Here is a 27802-nt window from a genome sequence, read left to right on the forward strand (position 1 = left end):
CTATGTCAAACAATACTAATCTAATCCATTCTACTGTACAAATCTTTGTCAGTTTTTATTTATCAAAGTAAGATAATTCATGTATTTTTGTTTCTCCTTCTAGATCATGTTCCTTGATGCTGCATCTAACAATACAGCCAGTACTGCACTTGTTTTTTTTTCTTGATGGAGTAATGTCTGGCCTTACAAGTGAGGATGTTTGCAATGAATTTGTACTGTCAGGAATTTTTACAGCACAGTTCTTTATTTCATTGGACATGAAATCAAAATGAATTCTGTCTGTATTTGCATGTTAACACTGAGGGTAAGAGGTGACCAAGGAATTAAAAATGTGGAGACTGCAAGGTTGATGTTCACCGTGAGAGGCACAGGATGTGGAAGCTTCATCGGTGGAAAAAGCGTCCATAATCAAAGCTAAAAGATTTCATTTGTAGGGAGGATTGCGCAATACCCTCAGTAAAAAAGAAATGCCCAACATTTGTCTGGTTTGCAGAATTGAACAGCTGTGGAGGGATGTTTGGTGTGACACATACACAGCCTGGAGGAAGATGGATTCCTCATCATTTCAGGTAGTCTTCATCTCTTTTCTGCCCAGTACACCTTCCTCCCAAGACTCAAAGCTGACTTGGCAAAGTTTTCTGCCGGCTGGAACGATCCCCTCAGGACAGAGAACGGACTTTCCCCAAACCGGCTCTGGAACTTGGAATGCTGCAGCATCCCATCAGAAATATCTGAGGAAAATGTGGCAGTTGAGTAATGACATTTTTTGTTCTCTTGCTTAATATCTGATGATTTTTAAATTGTAAATTTTAAGCATTAATTTATCTTTGTTATAGACCATCCAAATTAAGGACATGGATTGGGAAAACTCTGGGCCACCTCATCATACAACTGGAGGTGTCAATGTGCCAGAAATGGAACGCTGAGGATGATGAATCTCTACACCTTGCCGTTAAACCCCTTTCACCTTCGTCCTGTTTACCTTACCACTCTCTCATGCACCGTTCCTGCTCTGCCATCATTGATGGACACACCATTACTGAACATAGGCTTCAGTTGGGACAGCATGTGTTATTATTAGTGTTACTGCACACTTCAATGTAAAAAAAGAAATGCTCGACTCACCGACTGCTTATAAGTAAGTACACTGTGTTGTTTTGAAATTCTGTCTTCCTCTGTTCAATTCAACTCTGTATGAGTGGAGTGTACAAACAATGTAGATGTGTAAAGTATTTTAGGTCATACTCTCTATGGCAATACTTAACATTCAAAAAGTTGAAACCTGAGGTTCCCATTTTAGATATTCTATTCTATTCTATTCTACAGTCATTTAGCAGACGCTTTTATCCAAAGCGACTTACATTTGAGCGTAAGAACAACACAAGCATGAATTCAAACAAGATGGACGTCATAATTAAGTGATAGTCAGACCGCTTTTGAGTCCAGTTGGACCAGGTGCTGTCATGTAGTGCTAGAGGCAGTGCATGTAATTTTTTTTTTTTTTTTTTTTTTTTTAGTCATTTATTTAAATACAAGATTACGATTTCATCACACAATATCATGTGATATGAATAAAGTATCTATCCATTCATCCATTTTGTCATTTAAAACCTTTAACACATCAGGAGGCACTACTGCTGCTCCCACTTATCAATATTTTGCCCTGAGAACCAACCAGCTATTATTCGGAATGAATGAATATATAAACAAGAAATACATTTAACAGCTACCTTTTAATACACACCAACAGTCTTAGGGGACGGTTCCTTGTCCGCTGGGACACCATCACTATGTCATACAGTCAGGGAAGGACTACTTATCTGGACAACAAAGATTCTTTTTCCTGTTCTGAAAGGCAGTCAAAACATCTTTAGGACTCCCAAAACTGGAATAGCAAAATGCCATATAGATGCCTTGCAGCTGACGTCACAGACACGTTCCACTGCGTTCGAATGCTTGCCGCCGCCATATTGAGTACCTGCGCTGAGTACCTGAACCACACAGGTAGTCGGAGATGCCGTCAAAATGCTGTGCAGTTGGGTGTGACAAAAAGAAAGGAGACTGAGATATAGCTTTTTATAGATTACCAAAGGAAGAAGAACGTCGTCAGAGATGGCTTTCAGCGATCAGGAGGGTTAACTGGACGCCGACTGCAAGTAGCCGTCTGTGCAGTGTACATTTCATATCAGGTGAGTTTCAATGCTAGCTAGGAGAGCTAGCTTTAGCTAGCGGGGTTTGATAAACAAACTTTTTAGAGAAGTAAGTGATTAGATTAAATCCAATTAGACCCTTTGTGCAACAAATGCATTTGATTAGCATTTCATATGAAGATCTTTCCACAGAGATAGCAGTTGTTAGCTTAGCTTACATATCGGTCTACAGCAACAAAAGTTAGCTTACACCACAACAAGCTAAGCTGCTAAAGGACGCTCCTCTGCAGTCTGTGCTGTCTTAATAATAACTGACGATCGGTAAAACAGCAGCGGATATTTTAATCGTTTCCCTGTTGTTTTATTTATGGCCACTTCTGTGCACTAGCAGCATTTACAGTTTTCAGCTTCTGTTAACTTCGGGTGGAAGGTCAATGTTGATAGTTTATTGTGCTTAGATCAACTTAAGATATTTCATTCATCTGGTTACTTGGTTGTAGCTGCCTGGAAAACAGGTCGAGTAATATTAACTGAAACCTCTGTCTCATCAGGAGCAGAAAGCCAGAACCCACTAAGTCCAGACTATGTCCCAACAATATGTCCCCATCTAAGTTCTCCCAACAAGCAGAAGAGGACCGAGGAGAGGACAGACAGGAGGAGGACAGACAGGAGGAGAACAACAGCGACTAGGAGGACCGAGGAGAGGACAGACAGGAGGAGGACAACAGCGACCGGGAGGACCGAGGAGAGGACAGACAGGAGGAGGACAACAGCGACCGAGAGGATCAAGGAGAGGACAGACAGGAGGAGGACAACAGCTACCGAGAGGATCGAGGAGAGGACAGACAGGAGGAGGACAACAGCGACCGGGAGGACCGAGGAGAGGACAGACAGGAGGAGGACAACAGCGACCAGGAGGACCGAGGAGAGGACAGACAGGAGGAGGACAACAGCGACCGGGAGGACCGAGGAGAGGACAGACAGGAGGAGGACAACAGCGACCGGGAGGACCGAGGAGAGGACAGACAGGAGGAGGACAGACAGGAGGAGGACAACAGGGACCAGCAGGGGGAAGGGGATGCACAGCAGATGAATGACAGGGACGAGGCTGGATTGGAAATAGATGGGTCCTGTAGTAATGCAGCTTGTCAACATTAAAAGATTAAATGAGGAATTTATGAGATTAAACACTGAAATCCGTAAGATTAAAGGTCAATTAAATTCATTATCTTTCAATCAAGACAGTTTCCAAGGCAAAGATGAGAAAGTCCACAAGTTAACCGGTCTGCCTTCTTATTGTAAATTGATTGTTTTCTCTTTTATATCATCTTTTCTTAAAGTTAAGTCATGTCTATCACCTTTCCAGCAGCTGTTACTGACATTAATGCGTTTGAGGATGAAGCTGCCACTTTTCTTTCTAGCTTATTTGTTTCATGTATGAACATCAACTGCTGTCTGGTTTTCATCACCACACTGAATGTTGTGTATTTCAGGCTGTGTAACATTGTGAGGAGGCCGAGCAGAGACCAGATTTTAATTAGTCTTCCCATGTGTTACAGAAAGAACTTTAAAAATTTCACCAGTATTATTGACTGTTTTGAAATATTCATTGAAAGACCTAAAGAGATGAGAGCACGAACACAAACTTATTCACAATATAAACATCATAACACAGTTAAATATTTCATTTCTATAACACCGCAAGGGCTCATTAGCTTTGTTTAAAGGCTGGGGTGGGAGGACAAGTGATAAATATGTGACGGAGCATAGTGGGTTTCTTGACCTGTGGTCCCCTGGGGACGTGGTTCTTGCAGACAGAGGGTTTAATGTAGCAGAGTCTTTGGGACTCGTCAATGCACGACTGAAGATACCTGCCTTTACCAAAGAAAAACGACAGCTTCACCCAGAGGAAGTCGAGTCATGGCGGGGACTGGCAGCAGTGCGCATCCATGTGGAGAGAGTTATAGGACTTGTAAGGAATAAGTACACTATTTAGCAAGAAACTATACCCACATCACTTTGTTATTCAGCCCCAGATGGACTCAGTCCACTAGACAACATGGTGAAAGTGTGTTTTCTGTAATCTTTGTCCTCCTGTTGTTCCACCAGAGTGACGTGCAGAATGAATCATCCCAACCCACAAAGAACGCATATTTAAATAAATCTGAATTTTGTTTAACAATATGCTTGTTTCATTCTTACAATATTTTTACATTTTTAAGATTTTACCACAGAAGAGAAACAAGAGAAAAATGAAGCCGTTTGTCAATGATGATTTTAATACCATGACACATACAAAATCTAAAACAAGAAAAAGACATTATCACTCCTCTCCTCTTCCCACCTCATCCTTTCATTTCTTTTCCTCTAGCTCTCCTCTCACCTTCCCTCTCCTTTCATTTCCTCCTCTGCCTCTCTCACCATCCTTCCTCATCCTTTTATCTCCTCCTCTCCCTCTCTCTTCTTCCCTCCTCCCCTCATTTATACTCTCCTCTTTCTCTCCTCAACTCAGTCTAGAATTCATGTAAAGTAGGTTCAGTAAGTCAGAATAAAATCATTAGAATGAAAACATTAGGAAATGTAACCTCGGGCTGAATATAATAAAAAATAAAGATTCTCAAATGTTTTTTTACTATTTCTGATGCATAACAGCTGAAGGTCTCATTTGTTCTGTACCTTCCTGCATTCATAACATCTCCACACTTTTGGAACCCTTGTCTTATGCAAGCAGGACCTGTGGAAGTGTCGTCTGCACTGTTTGGATTTGCAGATAACAACATCCTCTGGTTCTCCCTCCGGTTCCCCACAGTAGCTTCCTGAATAGCGCTGTTGGTCTGAGGCTGGGGAGACCACTGTGCGTGGTACTGTGTAGTACTTTCCCACTGTGCGTGGTACTGTGTAGTACTTTCTCTACTCTGCTATATGTCCCACTGAAGAACACTTCATCAAACTGAATGTGCTGAATAAATGTTTCAGTTGGACTCCACACAACAAAGTCACAATACTACACACCCACAATACGCATATATGCTTGAACTTGTGACGTGTATTTGTGACGTGTATTTGTGATCGGCCTTTAGTTTAATCACATTGTTCTTTTCCATCAGACAGAAATTTGTGACGGTTTTACAGCTGTTGATAATAGAGCTATCTTTGAGGACAAAGGGACATTTTATCTCAAGCACACCTCTACCATGGCAGACACAGTTAACAATCCCATCTGGTGAAGCACCAATCCAGGGCAAAGATGGGTTGATGATGAGGCCTGTTGTTGTCACCTGAAGATCTGTGTGATGATCTCGCTGTGATGTAATGCTTCCTTGCTGCTGGCTCATTTTGATTCCCCCATCTAGAGAAATGAAGTAGCACATTAATTAGACCGACTACTTCCAACAATAGCAAGTTAAAGTTTACTAGTTCACATAAAAAACCTGTACATTAGAACTTATGTATACATTATCTAATTGTAAATTGTACACATTATCTAATCGTGGAAGTACCTGTCTTCTTGAAAAAGCAAAAATATAATAAAGGATTTTTTTTTTTTTTTGGAAGGGGGGGGGGGGGGGGTATTTTGAGCTTGCAAAACTTAAGTGTTTGAACTGGAATAATACGAACTGTTTTACACTGCAAGCTGGCTTATTAATGAAATGAAAACTGTTGGATGAAAATAATCCCAGACTTTTAATCAGCAACCAACAGAATGTTGGTGGAGTCAAATTTACTTGCAAAGAGTTAATTTTAACACAAAACCTGACACTGTGGACAGTATACAGCCAGCTGTGAACCGAAAGAGAGCCAAATGTGAACTAAAGATAGTTGTTCAGTCCATTTGATAAAACTGTGTTATCTTCTCAGCACGGTCATGTTCATGAGAAAAATCTGTTATGTATCCACTGACAATATACACACAGTCACAGGTAGTGTAAGATTCACAGAATATGCTGCAATAGTCTAAGAAGAAAACTATTATAACTATAAACTACGATCTTTATTAAAACAATTATAACTATGAAACTATTAACTTTATTGAACTTTATTTTCTTCTAACAAAAACCAACCCTGGGTGATCCTGTTTAGTTACGTAGTCTTTCTATATGAACCCGTCTTTACCTCACTGCCTCAGTAGAAACCTGACAGGATCGAGGTAACAACCCTTTTAATCAAGGATTAAAGCCCCGTCCGTCCGTCCTGCCTCATGAAGACTGATGCTGTTACTGCCTGCTCTCTGCTCAAACCACACCTTGCTGGCTGCCTGCTCTCTGCTCAAACCACACCTTGCTGGCTGCCTGCTCTCTGCTCAAACCACACCTTGCTGGCTGCCTGCTCTCTGCTCAAACCACACCCTGCTGGCTGCCTGCTCTCTGCTCAAACCACACCTTGCTGGCTGCCTGCTCTCTGCTCAAACCACACCTTGCTGGCTGCCTGCTCTCTGCTCAAACCACACCTTGCTGGCTGCCTGCTCTCTGCTCAAACCACACCTTGCTGGCTGCCTGCTCTCTGCTCAAACCACACCTTGCTGGCTGCCTGCTCTCTGCTCAAACCACACCTTGCTGACTGCCTGCTCTCTGCTCAAACCACACCTTGCTGGCTGCCTGCTCTCTGCTCAAACCACACCTTGCTGACTGCCTGCTCTCTGCTCAAACCACACCTTGCTGACTGACTGCTCTCTGCTCAAACCACACCCTGCTGGCTGCCTGCTCTCTAGCTTCCTCTTCTATTGAAAGGACTGCAAAGTGTTTTAAACATTGAAGGTTATTTCAGTAAAATGCAGTTTTTAATGTTGATGCATCTGTTGATATTGACGTTAACCAAAGTACAAAAGGTATACTTAATACCAGTATTTAGCAAATTAATATTTATCAGATGCTTTTACCAAAAGCGTTAAAAAAAAGATCAATACTCAAGCTACATAGGTAATCATAGTTAGTTTAGCAATATTAGAAAACTGGAAAGTGCATTAGAAAGTTGGGAAAGAATAAGACTGTTGCTCTGTTAGCTGAAGATCGTCAAAGACCTTTTCACTCTCTACTAGTAGTGATGATAAATCAGCCTGTAAACTTGCATTTGAGAACAGACTTGTTAGAGGTTGTGGTAAGTTCAGTTTGAGGGTCTTTGGTATGTATCTGTCAGAGTGACCCTCGATCACAGACAAAATAGCTGTTCCTTTGGGATTACTATCCTGAACATCACACTTATAAAGCTGCTGGAAGAACTTCATGTACTCATCTTCTGAAGGGACAGGAATGCTGGGTAGTTGGTTGGATTTTGAAGGGTTCTTTTTGGTTATTGATATTTTGCTCAGTTCTTCATAATTGATTTTAGATTTTTTGCTTGGGAGGACCCAGGCACAGGCCATCTGAGTGCTGGACTGTCCATCTTTGAGACTGACTGCAGCCAATAGTGCATACGTCAGTGCAGCTGCATGGGAGCATGCTTCTCCTAGTCCAGCTTTACAGGTGCAGTGAGCCGTTAGTACTGTCCCATCCTCTTTATCAACAACCCAGGGTTGTGTAGGTTTGACATTTATGGCCTGAGAGTGATTCACCTAAAGTGAAAGAATAAAATTTATTAGTGAAGTATAAATGAAAAAATACTTATCAAGGACGAGTGTATTATTTTAACTACCCAGTGGCAAGTACAGCGTTACATGAAGTAACTTAAGGTACTAGGCTACTTCAGTAAACATTCACTACTTACAACAGTAAGGAGTTAGATGCTCGTTCACCCACCACTTGTAAGTCTAAAATAATTTATTTAGGACCTTAACATCACTCTTACACTGCTCATCAGTCATCTATCATTCGGTAGATTATTTATATCGTCGTAGCCTCCTTCTGTGCAGAGCTAACAGCTACATAACATTAGTTTGTTTATATAAAGTCGATTACCAGTACACGGCTTACCTTTCCTTTAAGCAAAAAGATCTTCTTGCCTTTGAGATGCCATATTTTCGGGTCAATGACCCAGCCTGCCGTGAAATATCGATAAGCATCTGTGCTTTTAAAAGCTTTCAGACTTTCTCCTGTGTAGGATGATGGGTTATGTATGAGGTAGATGTAAATGTCGTGAAAAGAAAAATCCGGGAGCTTGTCAGTTGAAGTTAGCAGTTGGAAAATTTCTGAAGGGACTCCATAAGGATCGCATCCAATAACAGCTATTCTTTCATTGTATCTTTTTAATTCTCGGCGATTAAAATGAGAAATATCCATCTCTGCCTTCCGGTGTTTGGTACTCAAAATGGCGGAAGTAAAATGAAACGCGCAATGACGTCACCCTACTGAAAGGCATGAATAGTGTTGTCAATATGCTTGTAACATCTGCAAAAGTTAGTTTGACTTCATCTAATCCTACAGCTGATGGCACGCCTGCCCAAGCCGGATAGCCTCTGTCATGACATGTTTAAACTTAGGTTTGCATGTGCTGGACAGACAGACGTGTTGCTACATGCTGAAACTGTTGGACAGCATATTACATGAACACCACCCTCAGTGTGACTGGAGGGCTTGAACTGCACACAGTTTCTTTCCTGTCCTGTGAGCCACTGTAAGAATTTGCATCAAACTCTGTCTCTTCACCTTTATATATGTATATATATATATATATATATATATATATATATATATGACAGGTTAAATAATAAAATCTTATGTAGTTTATGGCTTAATATTATTGTTAGAATACGGTATTTATTTTCAAGGACACTTACTCACCTTCACGTTTATTCCTGGAACAAACAGGTTGGCAGATGATCGGTTTTGGCAGACCAGGTCAACAAGGCCATAAAGTTTGAGCCCATCCCAAAGTTGGGACAAAGCGGCACCAGACGGACGGTGGCGTGAAGTACGATTGCCCTGAAATACAGAAAAAAAAAAAATCCATATGGAGTTTGCTGGTTCACCAAAATGTAACTAAGTATGAAATCAGCATACTGTAGAGACAGAAATTAGGCTACCGAATAATTTCGTCTCTCTTTTTCATGTCAACAGGACCCTGGTAGCCACAGCTCAATATTTCTTCAGTTCTGTGAGTCGTTCCTCATTAGCTGACTCAATCTTTGAGAGACACATATTTCAGTTAAGACCATCCCAAAGCCAGAAAGAGGGCACAGTAACATTCTACATTAGTAAAAAAAAATCCACTTTTTACCTGAGTGATAATGAAATTGCAATGAGAATCACAAACATCCTCTTTTACTATTTTGTCCATCTGCATCGCTTAAGTATTTCTAACACCTCTCTTTCAGGCAGCAGGGTGGTGGTCCACCTTGAGCCAAACTTACTGCCCAAATTTCACCAGCACTCCTTAGAGAGAGAGGATAAACAGCTGTAAAAAACTGGGGGAAAAATCCCTGTGTCACCATGATCAAATATGAGGACACCACTGCATGTTATTACAGCATACTGGAAGTTTCCTTGGTCCAGATCAAGCAATTAATATTTGGGAGGTTTTCCAGTCTTGTCACCCTCAAATAACCTTTGCTTCAAGCCGGCCACCATATCTTAGAAGACATTAAAACACCATTGGTGTAACAAGCTTCATTACTGTTGCTACTAAAGATGGTTTAAGTAAACGTACCTGTGAGGAATTCTTTCCGTAATGCCCCTGTATCAATGCCAGCCTCCCCTATGAATGTGACCTTCAGCTGGAAACTGGGCAATACCTCCTTTTGCTGCTTCCACTGCGCAAGGCTGCGCTCCACCATGTTGGATCTTGACACTGTGACAGGGAATTCTTCCTCTGTATTCACGGCAGAAGTTAAGGTTTGCAAGACGCCATCCAGGCTGATGGATAAATAAATATAACAGAAAGAAGTGCAACTATAGCGCATGATACGTCTGAGAGTTTCAGATTGTAGCGTCAGGTTCACACCTTTTTTCATATATGTCAAATAATAACAATAATAATAATAATAATTATAATGGATTAGATTTATATAGTGCTTCTTTCAAGGCACTCAGAGCACTTTACATAGTGTATCCATTATTCATTCACTCCTAACTCATACCTGGTGAAGGTAAGCTATGTGTGTGTCCTGGGGCAGACTGACGGAAACATGGCTGCCAGTCCACACCTACGGCCTCTCCGACCATCACCGAACATTCATTCACCAGCGATGCTGACACACAAACCTTATGTGTGGTATCTTTACAATGAGTAAAACAGTAACCATGCATACAAACCAAGAAATGCTAATCTTGTGTTTTGAGGACGATGGAAGGCTGACTTCACCGTGAACACCAGAGAGAAGATCATTTCCCACATTTTTAAACATGTGGAGCAAAACCATGAAAAACCACACAAAACAATACATTAACAAATTCACCCTAAAGCATGAACTTCAAAATAAGGAAAAGAGGGAGACTTGAGGATTACTTCTTCGTTATGTGGCAGTGGTAACAACCAAACAAGTTTTTCAAACATATTCATGATGAAAAGCTAGATGCTTGGAGGGAGCCTCCTAATATGATGACAACATTTTTCAAAACAATACAAAGAGATTACAGTACCTTTCTCCACTATCACTCGCATGTGTGTCAATCATGCCTTAAGGAAATGTCATACCACATATAGGACACATGATCTGTAACAGGAGGACCCACAAAAACACATAAAATGAGAAATTAGCACAAAGTTACTTTCAAAATAGAAAAGTAGTCAATGCTACCTCTGCTGTTTCCATATTTCCATCTGTAGGCTGTAAAATAAGTGACAAAGGGATAGATAGTTTTATTATTTACCTCTGACAGCTCCTCATTGCTTAAATCCATTAAGGTGTATGGCTTACCTGAAAAACTTCACTCCACTAGTGCAACCAAACATATTTTCAATTGGACATTACGGTTTTGTCACAAGGTGTGATCTTTTGTGCAATATATTAAAATGGATTTGGATAACACCCTCCAGTTTTGGATATAGGTCTCTCAGTCATGAACATACTTAAAAGTAGTAAACCTCACCTCAAGTTTTGAGTCGAACTGATTGTCTTCAGCTTCTGGCATAGTGTGTGGCATCCAAGTCATCATCACTGATCTGCTAGTAAAAAAAGCAGCAGTTCTGAGCTCAGATAGTATTTGAAAATGGAAAACCAGATAACTATTTCATATGACATCAACAAAGCTGGACCTGACGAAGCTCTTGATCGGTGAGTTTTCAAAAATAGGAAGATTTCTTGGTTTGTATTAAACAATTACAGAAATGTATGATGTGTTAGCCCAACCTCAACCATGAAAATACATACCTCTATTGCATTCGTTTCTGAAGGCTGACATTTTTCAACATGTAGAGCCAGTATTTGTAGTGGATAGCTGGCATGACAGGAGTGGCACATGGCCTTTGGCATATTGAAGAAGGACCTAGAATCTGGTGGCAGTGGCTGAGTGTCTAGTTCCTCCTGTAATGGAGCAATGTAGAGAACATTCTTTCCACTTCCACTTAACTTTTACATTGTCGACATGGGATGGTGCCCTACATACCTCATCATGGGTGTAGTTCGCTGGTATTAATGTAGAATATTCGTCCCAAGCCTGATTGGTAGGTGCAGAGGTTATGGGCCAGGTAGGTGCAGAGGTTATGGGCCCGGTAGGTCCAGAGGTTATGGGTCTGGTAGGTCCAGAGGTTAAGTTTGTTAGTAAATTTAATAGATGTCTTGCTGACCTTACAACTGCAGAATTGTCCACCTGTTAAAACAATAATAGACAGTTCTGAGGTCACTCTCCAAGTAGAATACATGGAGAGGCAAAACATTACATTTTTATTTATATATATATATATTTACATTTAAAACATGTTTCACAGTACACTAGCTTTGAAAATTTAGGAATCTTTCATGTGCTTCCTGGCAAAACCATAAATCATATGGGGATGTGTTCCAAAATACATATCATGATGGAGGGCCCTTGACTGGAAAAAATATGGAAAATTTATGCTATGAATACAGAAGAGAAGCACATCTTTGGGGCCATATGTACATTGATCGATTAGTTGTGAAAATAGGTAACTGTTTCAACACAGAACATGACATTAATTTCTAGATAGAGCACAACTTTGAATTTAGGGGGACAGAGCTCAGCTAAACAGATCTGCTTGAATTACTGGCTAATGCAGCGCTGTCACAGAGAGAATCCCATCATTTAATTTTAATGTAACCATAATATCAAACAAGAGACTATCGTACGTACGTTGTGCCTACTTTGTCTGTAGTGTTACTGTTAGTTTCGTGCAGGAAAGCAGGCAGGGAGCCATTAAGCCTTGATAGAGACCACAGGAAGCAACCTGCCAGAGGCCTTTGACAGATTTGGTAGCTACATGAATGTCTCTTTGAAAGGAACGGCTCCCCAAGAAGCCCCAAGTCCCATCTCATAGTTAAACTCCCGCTTTTGTCACTTATTCTAGCTAATATACGCCCAAATTTGGTCAACATCTCTTTCTAATCAGTCGATGTTGAGTTGAGAGAGTGATCACAAGTATAACCAGGTTAACCCTCAATAAAACAGCGACATGCTAAGTGGCTTATGTCTCGTGTGTTCTACTCTGTATGGACCATCAGTCTGGCAGTTAAGATGATGATGATGATATCAGCGCACTTTTGTTCACAAATAAGTAACTTGAGTACGTACATGTATCGTTGTGAATTTAAATTTTTACAAACCTGGGCGTTTGGTCGCTGATCTCCCGACATGTCCGTCTGTCCGTCTTCTTCACTTCTTTTTCTCTCTCCCCGCCCCCACCCTCCCCCCGCCCTCCCTCTGCTGGTAGCCGTTGAGAACTGCATAAAACTGATGTTACTCCATCTGCGATCGACTAGTTTTGCCTCATGTCGGGTCCCGGATGTGTGAAACAAAAGTTTGAATTTCACATCTGAATTTGAATGGAGAAAACTGAAAGTAAACTATGAAAATTAATTAGAGAAAGAAATTTTTCAAATACAAAAGTTTCAACTTTACTAAAATACACATTCAAAAAACAAAGATTCAATATCAAATACGGTCATTTGGATTAAATTTTTTAAGCAATTACTCAAACAGACATTTTCATGTTCAAACTGAACGATTAATGTTCAAATATAAAGAATTCAGATTCACTTCCCAGTGCCACAAAGTTTGTCCCATACAATAGGGATAACCTCACCCTGGAGAGGGTTTTGGAACGAAACTTATTTAAACATGTGGGGGAGATTCACAAAGAGTGGACTGCAGCTGGAGTCGGTGCTTCAGGAACCACCAGCACAGACATATCAAGACGTGGTTTCAGCTGTCGCTTTCCTGGTGTCAAGCCACTCTGGAACAAGAGACAGAAGCGTCTCACCTGGACTAAAGACGAAAAGGACTGGACTGCTGCTGAGTGTCCAAAGTTGTGTTCTCTGATGAAGGAAATGTTCACGTCCTTTGGAAATCAAGGTCCCAGAGTCTGGAGGAAGAGGAGAGAATCCATGTTGTTGAGGTGGAGAGTAAAGTTTCCAGGCAGTGATGGTTTGGGTGCCATGTCATCTGCTGGTGTTGGTCCTCTGGGTTTTCTTAGGTCCACGGTCAACGCAGCGTCTACCAGGACGTTTTAGAGCACTTCCTGCTTCCTGCCGCTGACCAACTTTATAGAGATGCAGAATTCATTTTCCAACAGGACTTGGCACCTTCACACAGTACCAAAGCTACCAGGACCTGGTTTAAGTACCATGGTGTCCCTGTTCTTATCTGGCCAGCAAACTGGCCTGACCTGAACCCCTATGGGCTATTGTGAAGAGGAAGATGAGATACGCCAGACCCAACGATACAGAAGAGATGAAGGCCACTATCAGAGCAACCTGGGCTCATAACACCTGAGCAGAGCCACAGACTGATGGACTCCATGCCATGCCGCATGCTGCAGGAATTCAGCCAAAAGGAGCCCGACTAAGTACTGAGTGCTGTACATGTTCATACTTTTCATGTTCATACTTTCCATGTTCATACTTTTCATGTTCGTACTTTTCATGTTCGTACTTTTCATGTTCGTACTTTTCATGTTCGTACTTTCCATGTTTGTACTTTTCATGTTCGTACTTTCCATGTTCGTACTTTCCATGTTCGTACTTTTCATGTTCGTACTTTCCATGTTCGTACTTTTCATGTTCGTACTTTCCATGTTAGTACATGTTCGTACTTTTCATGTTCGTACTTTCCATGTTCGTACTTTTCATGTTCGTACTTTTCATGTTCGTACTTTCCATGTTCGTACTTTTCATGTTCGTACTTTCCATGTTCGTACTTTCCATGTTCGTACTTTTCATGTTCGTACTTTTCATGTTCGTACTTTCCATGTTCGTACTTTTCATGTTCGTACTTTCCATGTTCGTACTTTCCATGTTCGTACTTATGTTCATACTTTTCATGTTCGTACTTTTCATGTTCATACTTTCCATATTCATACTTTCCATGTTCGTACTTTCCATGTTTGTACTTTTCATGTTCGTACTTTCCATGTTCATACTCTTCATGTTCATACTTTCCATGTTCGTACTTTTCATGTTCGTACTTTCCATGTTAGTACATGTTCATACTTTCCATGTTCGTACTTTCCATGTTCGTACTTTCCATGTTCGTACTTTTCATGTTCGTACTTTTCGTGTTCGTACTTTTCGTGTTCGTACTTTCCATGTTCGTACTTTCCATGTTCATACTTTTCATGTTCATACTTTCCATGTTCATACTTTTCATGTTCATACTTTCCATGTTCGTACTTTTCATGTTCGTACTTTCCATGTTAGTACATGTTCATACTTTTCATGTTCGTACTTTTCATGTTCGTACTTTCCATGTTCATACTTTCCATGTTCATACTTTTCATGTTCGTACTTTTCATGTTCATACTTTCCATGTTCATACTTTTCATGTTCGTACTTTTCATGTTCATACTTTCCATGTTCGTACTTTTCATGTTCGTACTTTCCATGTTCATATTTTTCAGCTGGCCAACATTTCCATAAATCCTTTTTTGTATCAGTGCTCCCACCAGGCTTTTCTAGCCAATCACAGTGCTTCCACCAAATTACTCTTAGGCAGGTCATACTTTTCAGGGTCTTTCATACCAAATATGGAAGAACCTGATACCACCAAACTTTTCATACCCTTCCAGTGACCAAAAGTTCCAGGTGTTTGAGGATTTTAACCCTTTAAATGTTGGCTTGATGACTTGAAGCAATCTGGTAAAAGTTACTAAAACTTTTCACAAAACTTTCGGTGAAAAATTTGACAAACAAATGGCTTAAACAGTGAGAATTTATCTAGAAAATGAAACGTGCTTTCTTAATTTTCTCTTTAATAGCTGATGTTATGATCAGTGTTTCTGTCTGGAGCGAGTTAGGCCAGAAGTCCTTTCAGACTGCTGGGCTGCAGCACAAAACCAGGTAAGCGAATAATTAATGTTAAAAATAAGAAGAAGAGTGAAATAAACAGCTTCATCTGAACAAGGTCACCTGTGTGGGAGAAGCTTTGGTTTAGCTACTTTCTTGAAACATAAAACAACAAAGTTGTTTCACATTAAATAAAATAATAAACAACTTGAAAAGTTTAGTATGGGGACATTTTTGTTTATAAAGCTGTGTATTTCCTCTTTAGATCCAACTGAACCCAACATGCAACATAAATAAATTTCAACTTATTCTTGTGGAGACCTGAAACAGACTTGCTGTTTTAATGTCTGTAGAATTTCTCCACACAACTGGATTGACAGTAATTATATTCTACAGGAACATCTACTATAAAATGAATTTATATTTCAAAACTTACACTTTCTCCTGGTGACAGCAAGGAAAATATAAAAAAAATTATATTAAAATCTTGCTCCTTGTCACCAACAACAACTTCTATACATTTTTTTTCACTAAACATTATACATAGAAGGAAATTAGCATATCAGTGTCATTTGTTGGCAGCATATGAGGGATAATTTACATAAATGTATAATTAGTCCCAACCAATTCTCTTCTATAAAACCAGCTGTACAGCATATGGAGACAGTGTTGGTTAAACGCCTTCATTTTTAATCACAATACAATGTTGATTCAGTTACATATTTTCACCATTAAACCCAGCAAAATGTGGACGGATTTTCAAATGTAACTAAAAATCCAGTTTAATCTGAAATCAATGTTGAATGAACCGTTTTTGCTTTCTGGGTAACTACTGCTAGATGTTGCTTACTTTTACAGATGAATACTATACAAAATAAATACTAATCCTCTAAAGTCTCAGGAATTAAGCAGATCATCTCTTGTTCGTCCTGAGATGCAGGAATTGTCAGAATAATACTAAAATATGTTAAGTAATGCTGTTTCATGTTGTAGTTGTTCAATCCAAACAGTTGGGGAAGATCTATAATGCAGCTTGCTTTGTTTATTATATATATGAGAAAAGATAATTTTTTATAACCATTTGCCAAAGCTACAAAGTAAGAAATAAATTAAATTATTGATTTTTTTATATTTTTTCAGACTACGTCAGTCTTACGTAATGTAATCCATGTGATTGTTTCTACGTCAAGACGTAGCGTGCACACAAGGTCGTCCTAGCAGCTGAAGATGATGTCGCTAGCTGCCCGGTCTGGGGCATTTTCCCCTTACATGCAGGCTACAGCTTTCACTGTGGCAGGGCCCCTGAAGGCTCTGATACCTGGGGTTGTAGTCAAAGGAGAGAAAATGCTGATTAACCCGAAGAAACCGTTCCTGTGCCGCGAATCTCTCAACGGTCAAAGCCCAAAGACGGGGCCTGCTGTAACAGTTAGCATCAACGGTGAGCCCTGTCATTGACTTACAGCGTAGCCTGGGCTAGCTTAGCCGACTAGCGCGTCCTAAACAGCGGTATGAAACCGCATTGAAACTTTTTGCCAGACTGATTTTAGCTGGCCCTATCCATGGAAGTGGTGTTCCTTTACAGGTAGATCATTTCCACCAGACGTTAAGCTTAGGTTTAGTTAGAGTTAGTGGCCGGCTGCTCCAGGTTGTTAGCTATACACCGGTTAGCCAGGTGGCTAATGAGCGGCTACGCGTTGGTGGTCAACGTAACAAAGTTTATAATAACACCCGTTACGTGCGTGAGTGCACATTAATAAGAAGTGTGATCATGCGTTGAGTCGTTAGGTATATGTCGTTAATCTTAAATAGTATCAGTGATGTGGACCCGATACCCACTGCTACCCGGTTCTATACAGTCATTATGTAGATTTATTATTGTACAGGTGTTATCTGTATAATATATAATTAGCTAATCCCGTGGTAACTAGTGTATCTGCACACACACACACAAAAGCATTTTTTAATGACACGATTGTATATTTTTATTAGGATTAATGAAACGCCACTGATGATGGAGAAAATCTACTTATATAAAGGTTTATAAAGGGTTTAGTAGTTATTTGTACAAATATTTGAACCCCTCTAACAAATCTGTGTTGCTAAAATATGTTTGACAGACACAGAAGCCAAAATAACATTTATCTATAACTTGTAAAAGTTATTTTTCCTCTTAACGACAGAATAAAAGCAGAACTGATAACGTCGAAGGTTTTGGGTGATGTGGTGGTGGCGTATGATAAGATGGGTTTTATTTCCATCCCTAGCGAAACTACTACTGACTGAAGGATTGTTCTCGTACAACTCCAAAGTAATCCAAGGTTATTCTCCAAAAGAAAAGTACAAATTGATATCTGACCCATTAAATAGGGGGTGTTTTGTAAAGGAAGAATTATTATTATTAGCCTTCTTTACTAAGTTTTTACTGATATTGTTTTTCAGGCCCTGCTGGGCTCAGATTTGCCCACACAGACATCAGGGTACCAGACTTCTCTGACTACCGGCGTCCAGAGGTGCTCGACCCCAACAAGCCATCCCAGGATAGCAGTGAATCCAGGAGAACCTTCTCCTACCTGATGACCGGGGCCACGGCTGTGGTGAGCGTGTACGCCGCCAAGACGGTGGTCACACAGTTCGTTTCCTCCATGAGCGCCTCCGCTGATGTCTTGGCTTTGTCCAAGATAGAAATCAAGCTGGGTGACATCCCAGAAGGCAAGAACATGACCTTCAAGTGGCGAGGTAAACCACTGTTTGTACGTCATCGCACCGAAAAGGAGATTGCCACAGAGGCCGCCGTCAACCTGGCAGAGCTCCGAGACCCCGAGCACGACAAGGACCGGGCCGTCAAGCCCAGCTGGATCATCGTCCTCGGAGTGTGTACGCATCTGGGCTGTGTGCCCATCGCTAACGCCGGCGACTTCGGAGGCTACTACTGTCCCTGTCACGGCTCGCACTACGATGCCTCGGGCCGCATCAGGAAAGGCCCCGCCCCCCTCAACCTGGAGGTCCCCTACTATGAGTTTCCAGACGATGACACAGTGATAGTGGGGTAAACGGCGTTCACCAGACAGAGATGGCTATAAACATCCACGTGTACGTATAAATTTAAGCTTCACCTGGTCTGCCAGCGTTGCTCTCTACTTCCTGTCAGTCACATGACAACAGCAGCTGCCATCTGGTTTACCCGACTTTTACAGTTAACATTTGAATAGCACCGCCATCCTCTGTTCTTGTCTCGTTGATATGATGTGAATATGAAACAAAAACACCTGCTTATCTTAACTTATCATCCATCTGATTATCAAAGATCAAATGTCGTGTTCAGGAGTGTGTCAATAAAGATTTCTATTTTATTTGAAAGCTGGGAGTCTGAACTTTTTCTTTGCCCCAAAACATAATGGAACTGCTGAATGGTCATTGCTTCAGACTCCGCTGTGATTAACACGAGAACAGATGAGTTTAGCAGGTCTGTTTTCTTCAGGGTCTCCATGGAAACGTGGCATCCCTCCTCAGACTAGATGAACATCCTGTTTGCAGCAGATCAGACGCTACATAAAGTCACATTTAGCATTGTGTCAGTTTCTGGAGAAGCACATCCCCGTCTACGAGTGACCGGACCAGACTGAGGGAAGTTGTTACCATGGTAACTGCGTTTGTGGAGTAAAACTGCTTTCTGGTAGGTTTGCAATAAAGAAATGGTGAGTTTCTCCTTGTGTCCTCCCACCTGAAGCACCTGTGAGACATGGCGTAGCCTACCCTCGCTAACTCACAGGTGAGGAAGAGGAAGACCTCCGTCAGCCCCTGGATCGGGTTTGCTCGCCGTCCTCTTCCTGTTATGGAAAACAACCTGCTTGAATATATTTTAAACTATGTGGCAAATTATGAGTATTGAGTAAGACAAGTTATTTATTGTCATAACACCAACTTACAATATGCATTAGTACGATCTAATAACCCGCATGAGGTATGTAGAGGAATACCAGATCAATAACTTCACAGAAGAATCCCATGAAGCCATCTTTTGTCCCCAGTAGAAGATCACCAACACGTTTCACCACGTGATGAAAATATGAGCTGATAGTGAATCTGATGGAAAAAGTTGGAACAGGAGCAACAAAAGGCTGGAAAAGTACCTGGTACAAACCAGAAACACCTGGAGGAGCATTGGACAACTAACCAGGTTACCTGGCAACAGGTCAGTAACATGACTGGTATAAAAAGAGCATTTCAGAGAGGCAGAGTCTTTCTGACGGAAAGATGGACGGAGCTTCACCAACCTGAGACAAACTGGATCTAAAATTGTGGAACAATTTCAGAAAATGTTCCTAAGACTTTGAAGATCCTCCATCTACAGTGAAGAATATCATCAGAAGATTCAGAGAATCAGGAGGAATCTCTGTGTGCTGGGGACAAGGCTGGATGCTGGTGATCTTCTGCATTGAAAGCAGACATGATTCTCTATTGGAAACCACTCAGGAAGACTTCCAGCATGGCTTCACAGGAGAAGAGTCCAGCTGCTGAACTGGCCTGCCTGCAGTCCAGACCTTTCACCAGTACACAACATCTGGAAGCAGAAATCCAGCAACCAAAGTCCAGGACTGTAGAGCAGCTAGAATCCTGCATCAGACCAGAATGGAACAACATTCCTCTCCTAAAACTCCAGCAACTGGTCTCCTCACTTCCCAGATGTTTCCAGACATGTTAGAAGAAGAGATGCTACACCATGCTGAACACCACCCTGGAACTACTTTTTACACCATGCTGAACACCACCCTGGAACTACTTTTTACACCATGCTGAACATCGCCCTGGAACTACTTTTTACACCGTGCTGAACATCACCCTGGAACTACTTTTTACACCATGCTGAACACCACCCTGGAACTACTTTTTACACCATGCTGAACATCACCCTGGAACTACTTTAACACGATGCTGAACATCACCCTGGAACTACTTTTTACACCGTGCTGAACATCACCCTGGAACTACTTTTTACACCATGCTGAACATCGCCCTGGAACTACTTTTTACACCGTGCTGAACATCACCCTGGAACTACTTTAACACGATGCTGAACATCACCCTGGAACTACTTTTTACACCGTGCTGAACATCACCCTGGAACTACTTTTTACACCGTGCTGAATATCACCCTGGAACTACTTTTTACACCGTGCTGAATATCACCCTGGAACTACTTTTTACACCGTGCTGAATATCACCCTGGAACTACTTTTTACACCGTGCTGAACATCACCCTGGAACTACTTTTTACACCGTGCTGAATATCACCCTGGAACTACTTTTTACACCGTGCTGAATATCACCCTGGAACTACTTTTTACACCATGCTGAACATCACCCTGGAACTACTTTTTACACCATGCTGAACATCACCCTGGAACTACTTTTTACACCATGCTGAACATCACCCTGGAACTACTTTTTACACCATGCTGAACACCACCCTGGAACTACTTTTTACACCATGCTGAACATCACCCTGGAACTACTTTAACACGATGCTGAACATCACCCTGGAACTACTTTTTACACCGTGCTGAACATCACCCTGGAACTACTTTAACACGATGCTGAACATCACCCTGGAACTACTTTTTACACCATGCTGAACATCACCCTGGAACTACTTTTTACACCGTGCTGAATATCACCCTGGAACTACTTTTTACACCATGCTGAACATCACCCTGGAACTACTTTTTACACCATGCTGAATATCACCCTGGAACTACTTTTTACACCACGGCAAACATCACCCCGGAACTACTTTTTACACCATGCTGAACACCACCCTGGAACTACTTTTTACACCATGCTGAACATCACCCTGGAACTACTTTTTACACTGTGCTGAACATCACCCTGGAACTACTTTTTACACCGTGCCGAATAAGTAGTTCCAGGGTAAAATTAATTGAATTACTTTTGTAATTCAATTAATTTCAAATTAGTTTCGGTTCATTTTACTCCAATTCAATTAATACCATTTAGTTAAAATGAGATTACATTGCATTAAAAGTGCTGTTTGATCCGTTTAGGGCTTCCCGACGTGGGACTTGCCTCCAGACTGGAGCAGAGAGACTTTGGCGTACTTCTGTCTTGTCCTATCTCACCGTTAATAAAATAAGTAATAGGCACAACTTTGCAGCGTGATTTAGATGAACCAGCTCACTTCATCCATATTTACCAAATTTTATCATCTTCCAACCACTTTCCTCTCAAAGCTACAGAATATTTGGAAAGCCTTTGTAAAAATATCACAACTGTCACTAAAACAAAAGCCTGTTCGATAACTAGCATTATGACCCCCACAGATCAGTACCTTGATGCTGCTCCTGGATCAGCTAATCCCACAGATCCAATTCAGTTATCAGCAGCTGAGGAGAACAGATCTGTTCTGAGCTTTAAGGCCTGTGAAAAGGTGCTTACTTTTAAAAAGAGAAGGCTGGAGCAGGTGAAGCTGAGGCTGCTAAGGGAATTGTAGTGATCGGCAGCAACTCTGATGGTTCCAGGATCTCAACTTGAGAGCTGCATCGTCCAACACTGGCACAGCATGGCTGGGGAGGTTTTACTTTTCAGTGAAAGAAGCAAACTCTTATATTCCCTACTTACTGTTTCACATCTATTTCAGACCTCATCTGAAGTCACCACTAAAACAAAACCCAAAAGTGGCTATATTTCTCTAAGAGATGCCATCAGGAGAGCTGAACCTCTGTTCCAGTAATGAGGGTAAAGCATTGATCAGCACCAGTAAATAATGATTTACAAAAAGTCAACTTACAGCCTTTATGTCATACTTTAGTCCGACTCTGCCCTTCATAAAGCAACGCAGCATCATCCTATGACTGCCTCAGAAAAAAATCACAGTGCTAATAATGCTGTGCTTTATTTTGAAGAAGCAAAAGAAAACAAACACAATAAATTATATTAGTCAAATCAAAAAGAATAATAATGATATGAACAAAAATAAAAATAAATGATAATATGAAGCCAACATGTCTGAAAAGAAGTTGGATGAAGCTCATTTAACCCCTCTCCACTTCTCAGTTAACAATCAGCCACAAACTTACATATTTACGTTATCCATGTTCACAAAAAGAAAATGAACAGATTAAATAGAAAAATCATTGTGAGACCAGCCGGTTGTTAAAGCCCTCCTCCCTGTACCTGGTGAAAACCAGGTGTTTTAAACTGGGTCATGCTTGGTCAATGCTGGAGCTCCACTCAAACTGGTCCACAGCCTCTATGTGATCTTCCCTCAGATCATAAACCCCCCTCTGGAAAACCACAGAATATTTTCAGGAAGTAGACAGTGAGCTGCTTTGTTCCTGATCCCTGCTTTTAGAAAATGAAGCAGCTAAGTAAATTTTTCTGGTTGTAAGAATTGTCTGTGTGATCCTGGAACCGAGTCAGGAATTATTCTCACAGCTCTTCTCTGCAGGGTGGATGCTGATGGTGTTGGACATTTGTAGGTATTGCCTACCCTCTGCACAGAGATGGAAACATGGGAAAACCAGAGAACAGTAGAGGATGTGGTGGGGTCTGTCGTCCAAAACTTGGAGGGGATGTTTGGTCAGGAGCGCGGAGGGGTCTGTAGCCCAGAACGTGGAGGGGTTTGTGGTCCAGAATCTGATTATCTTGCAGCCAGTCATGCAAATGCTGCATATCTGTGTTAAGTTTGTGATTAATGGTGTCAATGTTTGGACCAGACAGAAAAATAACAGTATCATCAGCGTATAACAGAGAATTGGAAAAACTAAGCACATGAGGAAGATCATTAATGTACAAAAGGAACAGTAAAGGACCTAAAATGCTGCCCTGTGGAACACCCATAGAACACCTTAGTGGCTGTGATGTTACTGAGCCAATTTTTACAGTCTGAGATCTGTCACTTAAATATGATGTAAACATGTTTATTGCAGAGGAGGACAAATGAAAAGAAAGAAGTTTATGTAACAAAATTTGATGATTAACTGTATCGAAAGCTTTTCGAAAATCTATGTATATAACTCCGGTAACATGATCTTTGTTTAGAGACGCACGTATCTGCTCTGTAACAAGAAGCAAAGCCGACATGGTCGACCCGGAGGGTCGAAAACCATGTTGGCAGTCACTAAGCAGATTATTATTTTCAAGGTAATTGATTAATTGATTATATAATGTTTTTTCAAGTAACTTAGAGACAGTTGGGAGAATTGCAATTGGACGATAGTTGGAAACATTTGTGGGATCATCAGACTTAAAAATGGGGGTGATCTAGGCTGTTTTCCACATGGCAGGAAACACTGATTGCCTAATACACAAATTAACTAAATGGTGAAAAAGTGGTATAAGAGTACTGGCATGAGTTTTCAGAAAAGTCATGTTTAAGTTATTTATATCACAGGCATAGGAAACATTTAAAGAACACAAAATATTATTTAAATCATTTTGTGAGATTTCAGAAAAAGAGAATTGTTGAGATGCAGCTGATACTGATGGGAGAAATAGAGGAGCAGTAAATTTGGAGGACAATTCTTGTACAGATGCAATAAAATACTCATTAAAAGTACTGACAATTTTATCATGATCAGTGAGAAGAGTACCATTTATGGTTATTTGTAAACTGTTGGTATTTTTAATTTTGTTTTCACCAGTTATAGACTTAGTTGGTCTGTGGTCCAGAACTCAAAGGGGTTTGTGGTCAAGAATGCCGAGGTGTCTGGTCCAAAATGTGGAGGGGTCTGTGTTCCAGAATGCAGCAGGGTTTGTGGTCCAGAACATGGAGGGGTCTGGTTCAGAATGTGGAGGGGCCTGGTCCAGAACGTGGAGGGGTCTGTGGTCCAGAATGTTGAGGGTTCTCTGGTCCAGAATGCAGAGGGGTCTGTGGTCCAGAACGTGGAGGGGTCTGTGGTCCAGAACACAGAGGGGTCTGGTCCAGAATGTGGAGGGGGCTGGTCCAGAACCTGGAGGGGTCTGTGGTCCATAACTTGAAGGATTTTGTGACACATAACGTGGAGGGGTCTGTGGTACAGAACGTGGAGGGGTCTGTGGTCCAGAATGTGAAGAGGTCTGTGGTCCAGAATGCGTAGGGGTCTTTGGTCCATGAAGTGTAGGCTTCAGTGGTCCAGAACGTGGAGGGGTCTGTGGTCCAGATTGTGTAGGGGTCTGTGGTCCAGAATGTTGAGGGTTCTGTGGTCCAGAATGCAGAGGGGTCTTTTGTCCAGAACGCGGAGGGGTCTGTGGTCCAGAATGAGGAGGGGTCTGTATTCCAGAACGTGGAGGAGTCCTTCATTCAGAACGTCGAGTGGTCTGTGGTCCAGAATTCAAAGGGGTCTGTGGTCCAGAACGCGGAGGGGTCTGTGGTCCAGAACATGGAGGGGTCTGGTCCAGAATGCAGAGGGGTCTATGGTCCAGAATACTGAGGGGTCTTTGGTCCATGAAGTGAAGGGTTCTGTGGCCAAAAACGTGGAGAGGTATGTGGTCCAGTACGCAGAGAGGTCTATGGTCTAGAACGGTGAGAGGTCTGGGCCAAAATGTGGAGGGGCCTGGTCAAGAACATGGAGGGGTCTTTGGTCTAGAATGCGGGGGGGTCTTTGGTCCATAACTCGAAGGGTTCCGTGGCCCATAAAGCGGAGGGGTCTGTGGTCCAGAACACGGAGGAGTCTGTGGTCCAGAACACAGTGGGTTCTTGTCCAGAATGTGGAGGGATCTGGTCCAGAACGTGGAGGGGTCTTTGGTCCAGAATGTGGAGCGATCTTTGGTACAGAAAAGCGGAGCGGTCTGGTCCAGAATGTGGAGGGGACTGTGGTCCAGAATGAGGAGGGGTCAGTGGTCCAGATAGAGGATGGTTCTATGGTCCAAAATTCAGAGGGGTCTGGTTTAGAACATGGAGGGGTCTTTGGTCCAGAATGAGGAGGGGTTTGTGGTCTAGAATGAGGAGGGGTCTGTGGTCCAGCATGCGGTGGGGTAGTTAACCCCCATTAATTCCTAAGAAAAACCCCAGTAGTTCCTAAAAAACCCCAATCGTTCTTGTAAACCCCCAGTAGTGTTTGTAAGCCCACAGTAGTTCCTCACTAACGCCTGCAGTATTTCCTGACTAGCCCCCATTAGTTCCTGTAAACCCCAAGTAGTTTCTATAACCCCCAGTAGTTCCTGTAAACCCCAAGTAGTTTCTATAACCCCCAGTAGTTCCTGTAAACCCCAAGTAGTTTCTATAACCCCCAGTAGTTCCTGTAAACCCCAAGTAGTTTCTATAACCCCCAGTAGTTCCTGTAAACCCCAAGTAGTTCTTTTAAAGCCCCAGTAGTTCCTGTAAACCCCCAGTAGTTTCTATAGGCTCTTTCCGACTGTAGGAAACTTTGGCAGTTCCTATAACCTTCCTATAATCAAGGGGCAGGAGATACGCCGCAGACAGAGGAGACGTCATGTAAGTTTAGCTTATTAAACATGCAGCGATTATATACGTGTCTTATAAGTAAACATTTCAGACGGTTTTCTACTGTCTGTGTTGAGCAGATTACAATAAGTAATTTATTGTAACTCGTGTTCTGTTTCAGACGTTGCTGCAGCTCATTGAACTCCTCACCATCCGGCTGGTCCGGAGCAAAGCTGATAACTAGCGGGAAAAGGTTGTTCTCAATTTTACCGATGAGCAGTGGACAGAGAATTTCTGTATGTCCAGGGAGACATCTGTGGCCGCCTGAAGCTGCACTGGAGAGGATGGACACAACCACCTGCTGCAGGTACTGAAGGAGATGGAGAACAGCCTGGATGTTTTACCTCCTGCCTTCCAGCTAATCACTACACACCTCTTCATAATAAGCATCATGTTCTGGAAGTTCCACAGACAGAACATACATGTATACATGATGTACACATTTAAAGAGAAAACGTTCCATAGAAAATGTTCATTTTTTGTTATGTGCAAAATAAAGATCTCATGAAATGAAATGAAATGAAAAATACTTTATTAATCCCAAAGGGAAATTCAATATTGTAGTAGTAGTAATTTTTTAGTAAAACAATCACATTAATTAATTAAGGGCTTTGTTCTTCAGCCTGATAGCTGCTGGAAGGAAGGATCTTCTGTATCTCTCTGTCTTGCATCGGACTTGAACAAGCCTCCCACTGAACACACTCTGTTGTTTCGTCACGGCGTTGTGTAGAGGGTGTGAAGGATCTTCCATTATCTTCGTCAGCTTGTACAGAATTCTTTTTTTGATGATCAACTCCAGCGGCTCCAGAGTTACTCCAAGCACAGAACCGGCTTTCTTGATCAGTTTGTTAATTCTTTTCAAGTCTCTGGTTCTGATGCCGCTGCCCCAGCAGATTGCTGCAAAGCTGATTGCACTTTCAACAACAGACCTGTAGAACATTTGCAACATTTTGGTGCAGACGTTAAAAGATCTCAGCTTCCTTAAGAAGTAGAGTCTGCTCTGACCTTTCTTGTAAATGTACTCAGTGTTGCTTTTCCACTCAAGTCTGTTGTCCAGCTGAACTCCAAGGTACTTGTATTCCTCCACCACCTCCACCTCCTCTCCCATGATGGAAACACTTCTATGTGTGTTCTTGTTCCTCCTGAAGTCAACAATCATCTCCTTTGTTTTCTTGGTATTCAAGATGAGATGATTGTCACCGCACCATTTCACAAACTGACTGACCAGTTCTCTGTACTCTGCTTCTTGTCCATCACTGATACACCCAACAACTGCTGAGTCATCAGAGTATTTCTGCAGATGACAGAACTCAGAGTTGTACTGGAAGTCTGAGGTGTACAGCGTGAATAGAAATGGTGAAAGTACAGTCCCTTGTGGTGTTCCAGTGCAGCTGACCACCATCTCAGACACACAACCTTTCAGTCTCACAAACTGTGGTCTGTTTGTGAGGTAGTCGTAAATCCAGGTGGTTGTGGAGGGATCCACCTGGAATTTCTGCAGCTTCTCACACAGCAGAGCAGGCTGAATCGTATTAAAAGCACTTGAGAAATCAAAGAACATGACCCTCAAAGTGCTGCCTGACTGGTCCAGATGAGAGTGGGCTCTCTGAAGCAGGTATATGATGGCATCTTCAACCCCAAGCCCATTACGGTATGCAAACTGTAGTGGGTCCTGAAAGGTGTTCACCTGCTTGCTGAGGTGAGCCAGTAAGAGTCTCTCCAGGACTTTCATGACGTGAGATGTCAGGGCGACTGGTCTGTAGTCTTTTGGTTCAGCTGGTTGTGGTTTTTTAGGCACTGGAACAAGGCAGGATGTTTTCCACAGCACCGGGATTCTTCTCTGGCTCAGGCTGGTGTTGAACAGGTGCTGGAGAATCGGACTTA

The 27802-nt window shown here is 41.8% G+C and overlaps 1 protein-coding gene and 3 long non-coding RNA genes across 4 annotated transcripts; 2 read left to right on the forward strand and 2 right to left on the reverse strand.

Annotated features, from left to right (window-relative positions):
* Positions 1–2335: 2335 nt before the first annotated feature.
* Positions 2336–27802, forward strand: LOC121643344. Its single transcript, XR_006011103.1, has 5 exons — positions 2336–2439; positions 9039–9045; positions 10779–10784; positions 23089–23094; positions 27792–27802. It is a non-coding gene; the product is annotated as an uncharacterized LOC121643344 (long non-coding RNA).
* Positions 9388–9893, reverse strand: LOC121643336. The gene is made up of 3 exons (XR_006011102.1): positions 9729–9893; positions 9555–9651; positions 9388–9454 (listed from the first exon to the last, which is right to left on the reverse strand). It is a non-coding gene; the product is annotated as an uncharacterized LOC121643336 (long non-coding RNA).
* Positions 10687–11576, reverse strand: LOC121643350. Its single transcript, XR_006011105.1, has 4 exons — positions 11392–11576; positions 11111–11183; positions 10819–10848; positions 10687–10734 (listed from the first exon to the last, which is right to left on the reverse strand). It is a non-coding gene; the product is annotated as an uncharacterized LOC121643350 (long non-coding RNA).
* LOC121643325 (cytochrome b-c1 complex subunit Rieske, mitochondrial) lies at positions 16667–18834 on the forward strand. Its single transcript, XM_041990694.1, has 2 exons — positions 16667–16915; positions 17917–18834. Exons 1-2 carry the CDS (start codon positions 16705–16707, stop codon positions 18525–18527), a joined length of 822 nt encoding a protein of 273 aa, XP_041846628.1. The 5' UTR covers positions 16667–16704; the 3' UTR covers positions 18528–18834.

The sequence above is a fragment of the Melanotaenia boesemani genome, chromosome 1 (genome assembly GCF_017639745.1).
Source record: "Melanotaenia boesemani isolate fMelBoe1 chromosome 1, fMelBoe1.pri, whole genome shotgun sequence".
Classification (NCBI taxonomy): domain Eukaryota; kingdom Metazoa; phylum Chordata; class Actinopteri; order Atheriniformes; family Melanotaeniidae; genus Melanotaenia; species Melanotaenia boesemani.

Bases quoted from the DNA above. Each gene is read 5' to 3' on its own strand.
- LOC121643325 (XM_041990694.1), top strand. From the start codon at position 16,705: ATGATGTCGCTAGCTGCCCGGTCTGGGGCATTTTCCCCTTACATGCAG. The intron at 16,916-17,916 runs GTGAGCCCTGTC...ATTGTTTTTCAG, and splicing joins TGTAACAGTTAGCATCAACG to GCCCTGCTGGGCTCAGATTT.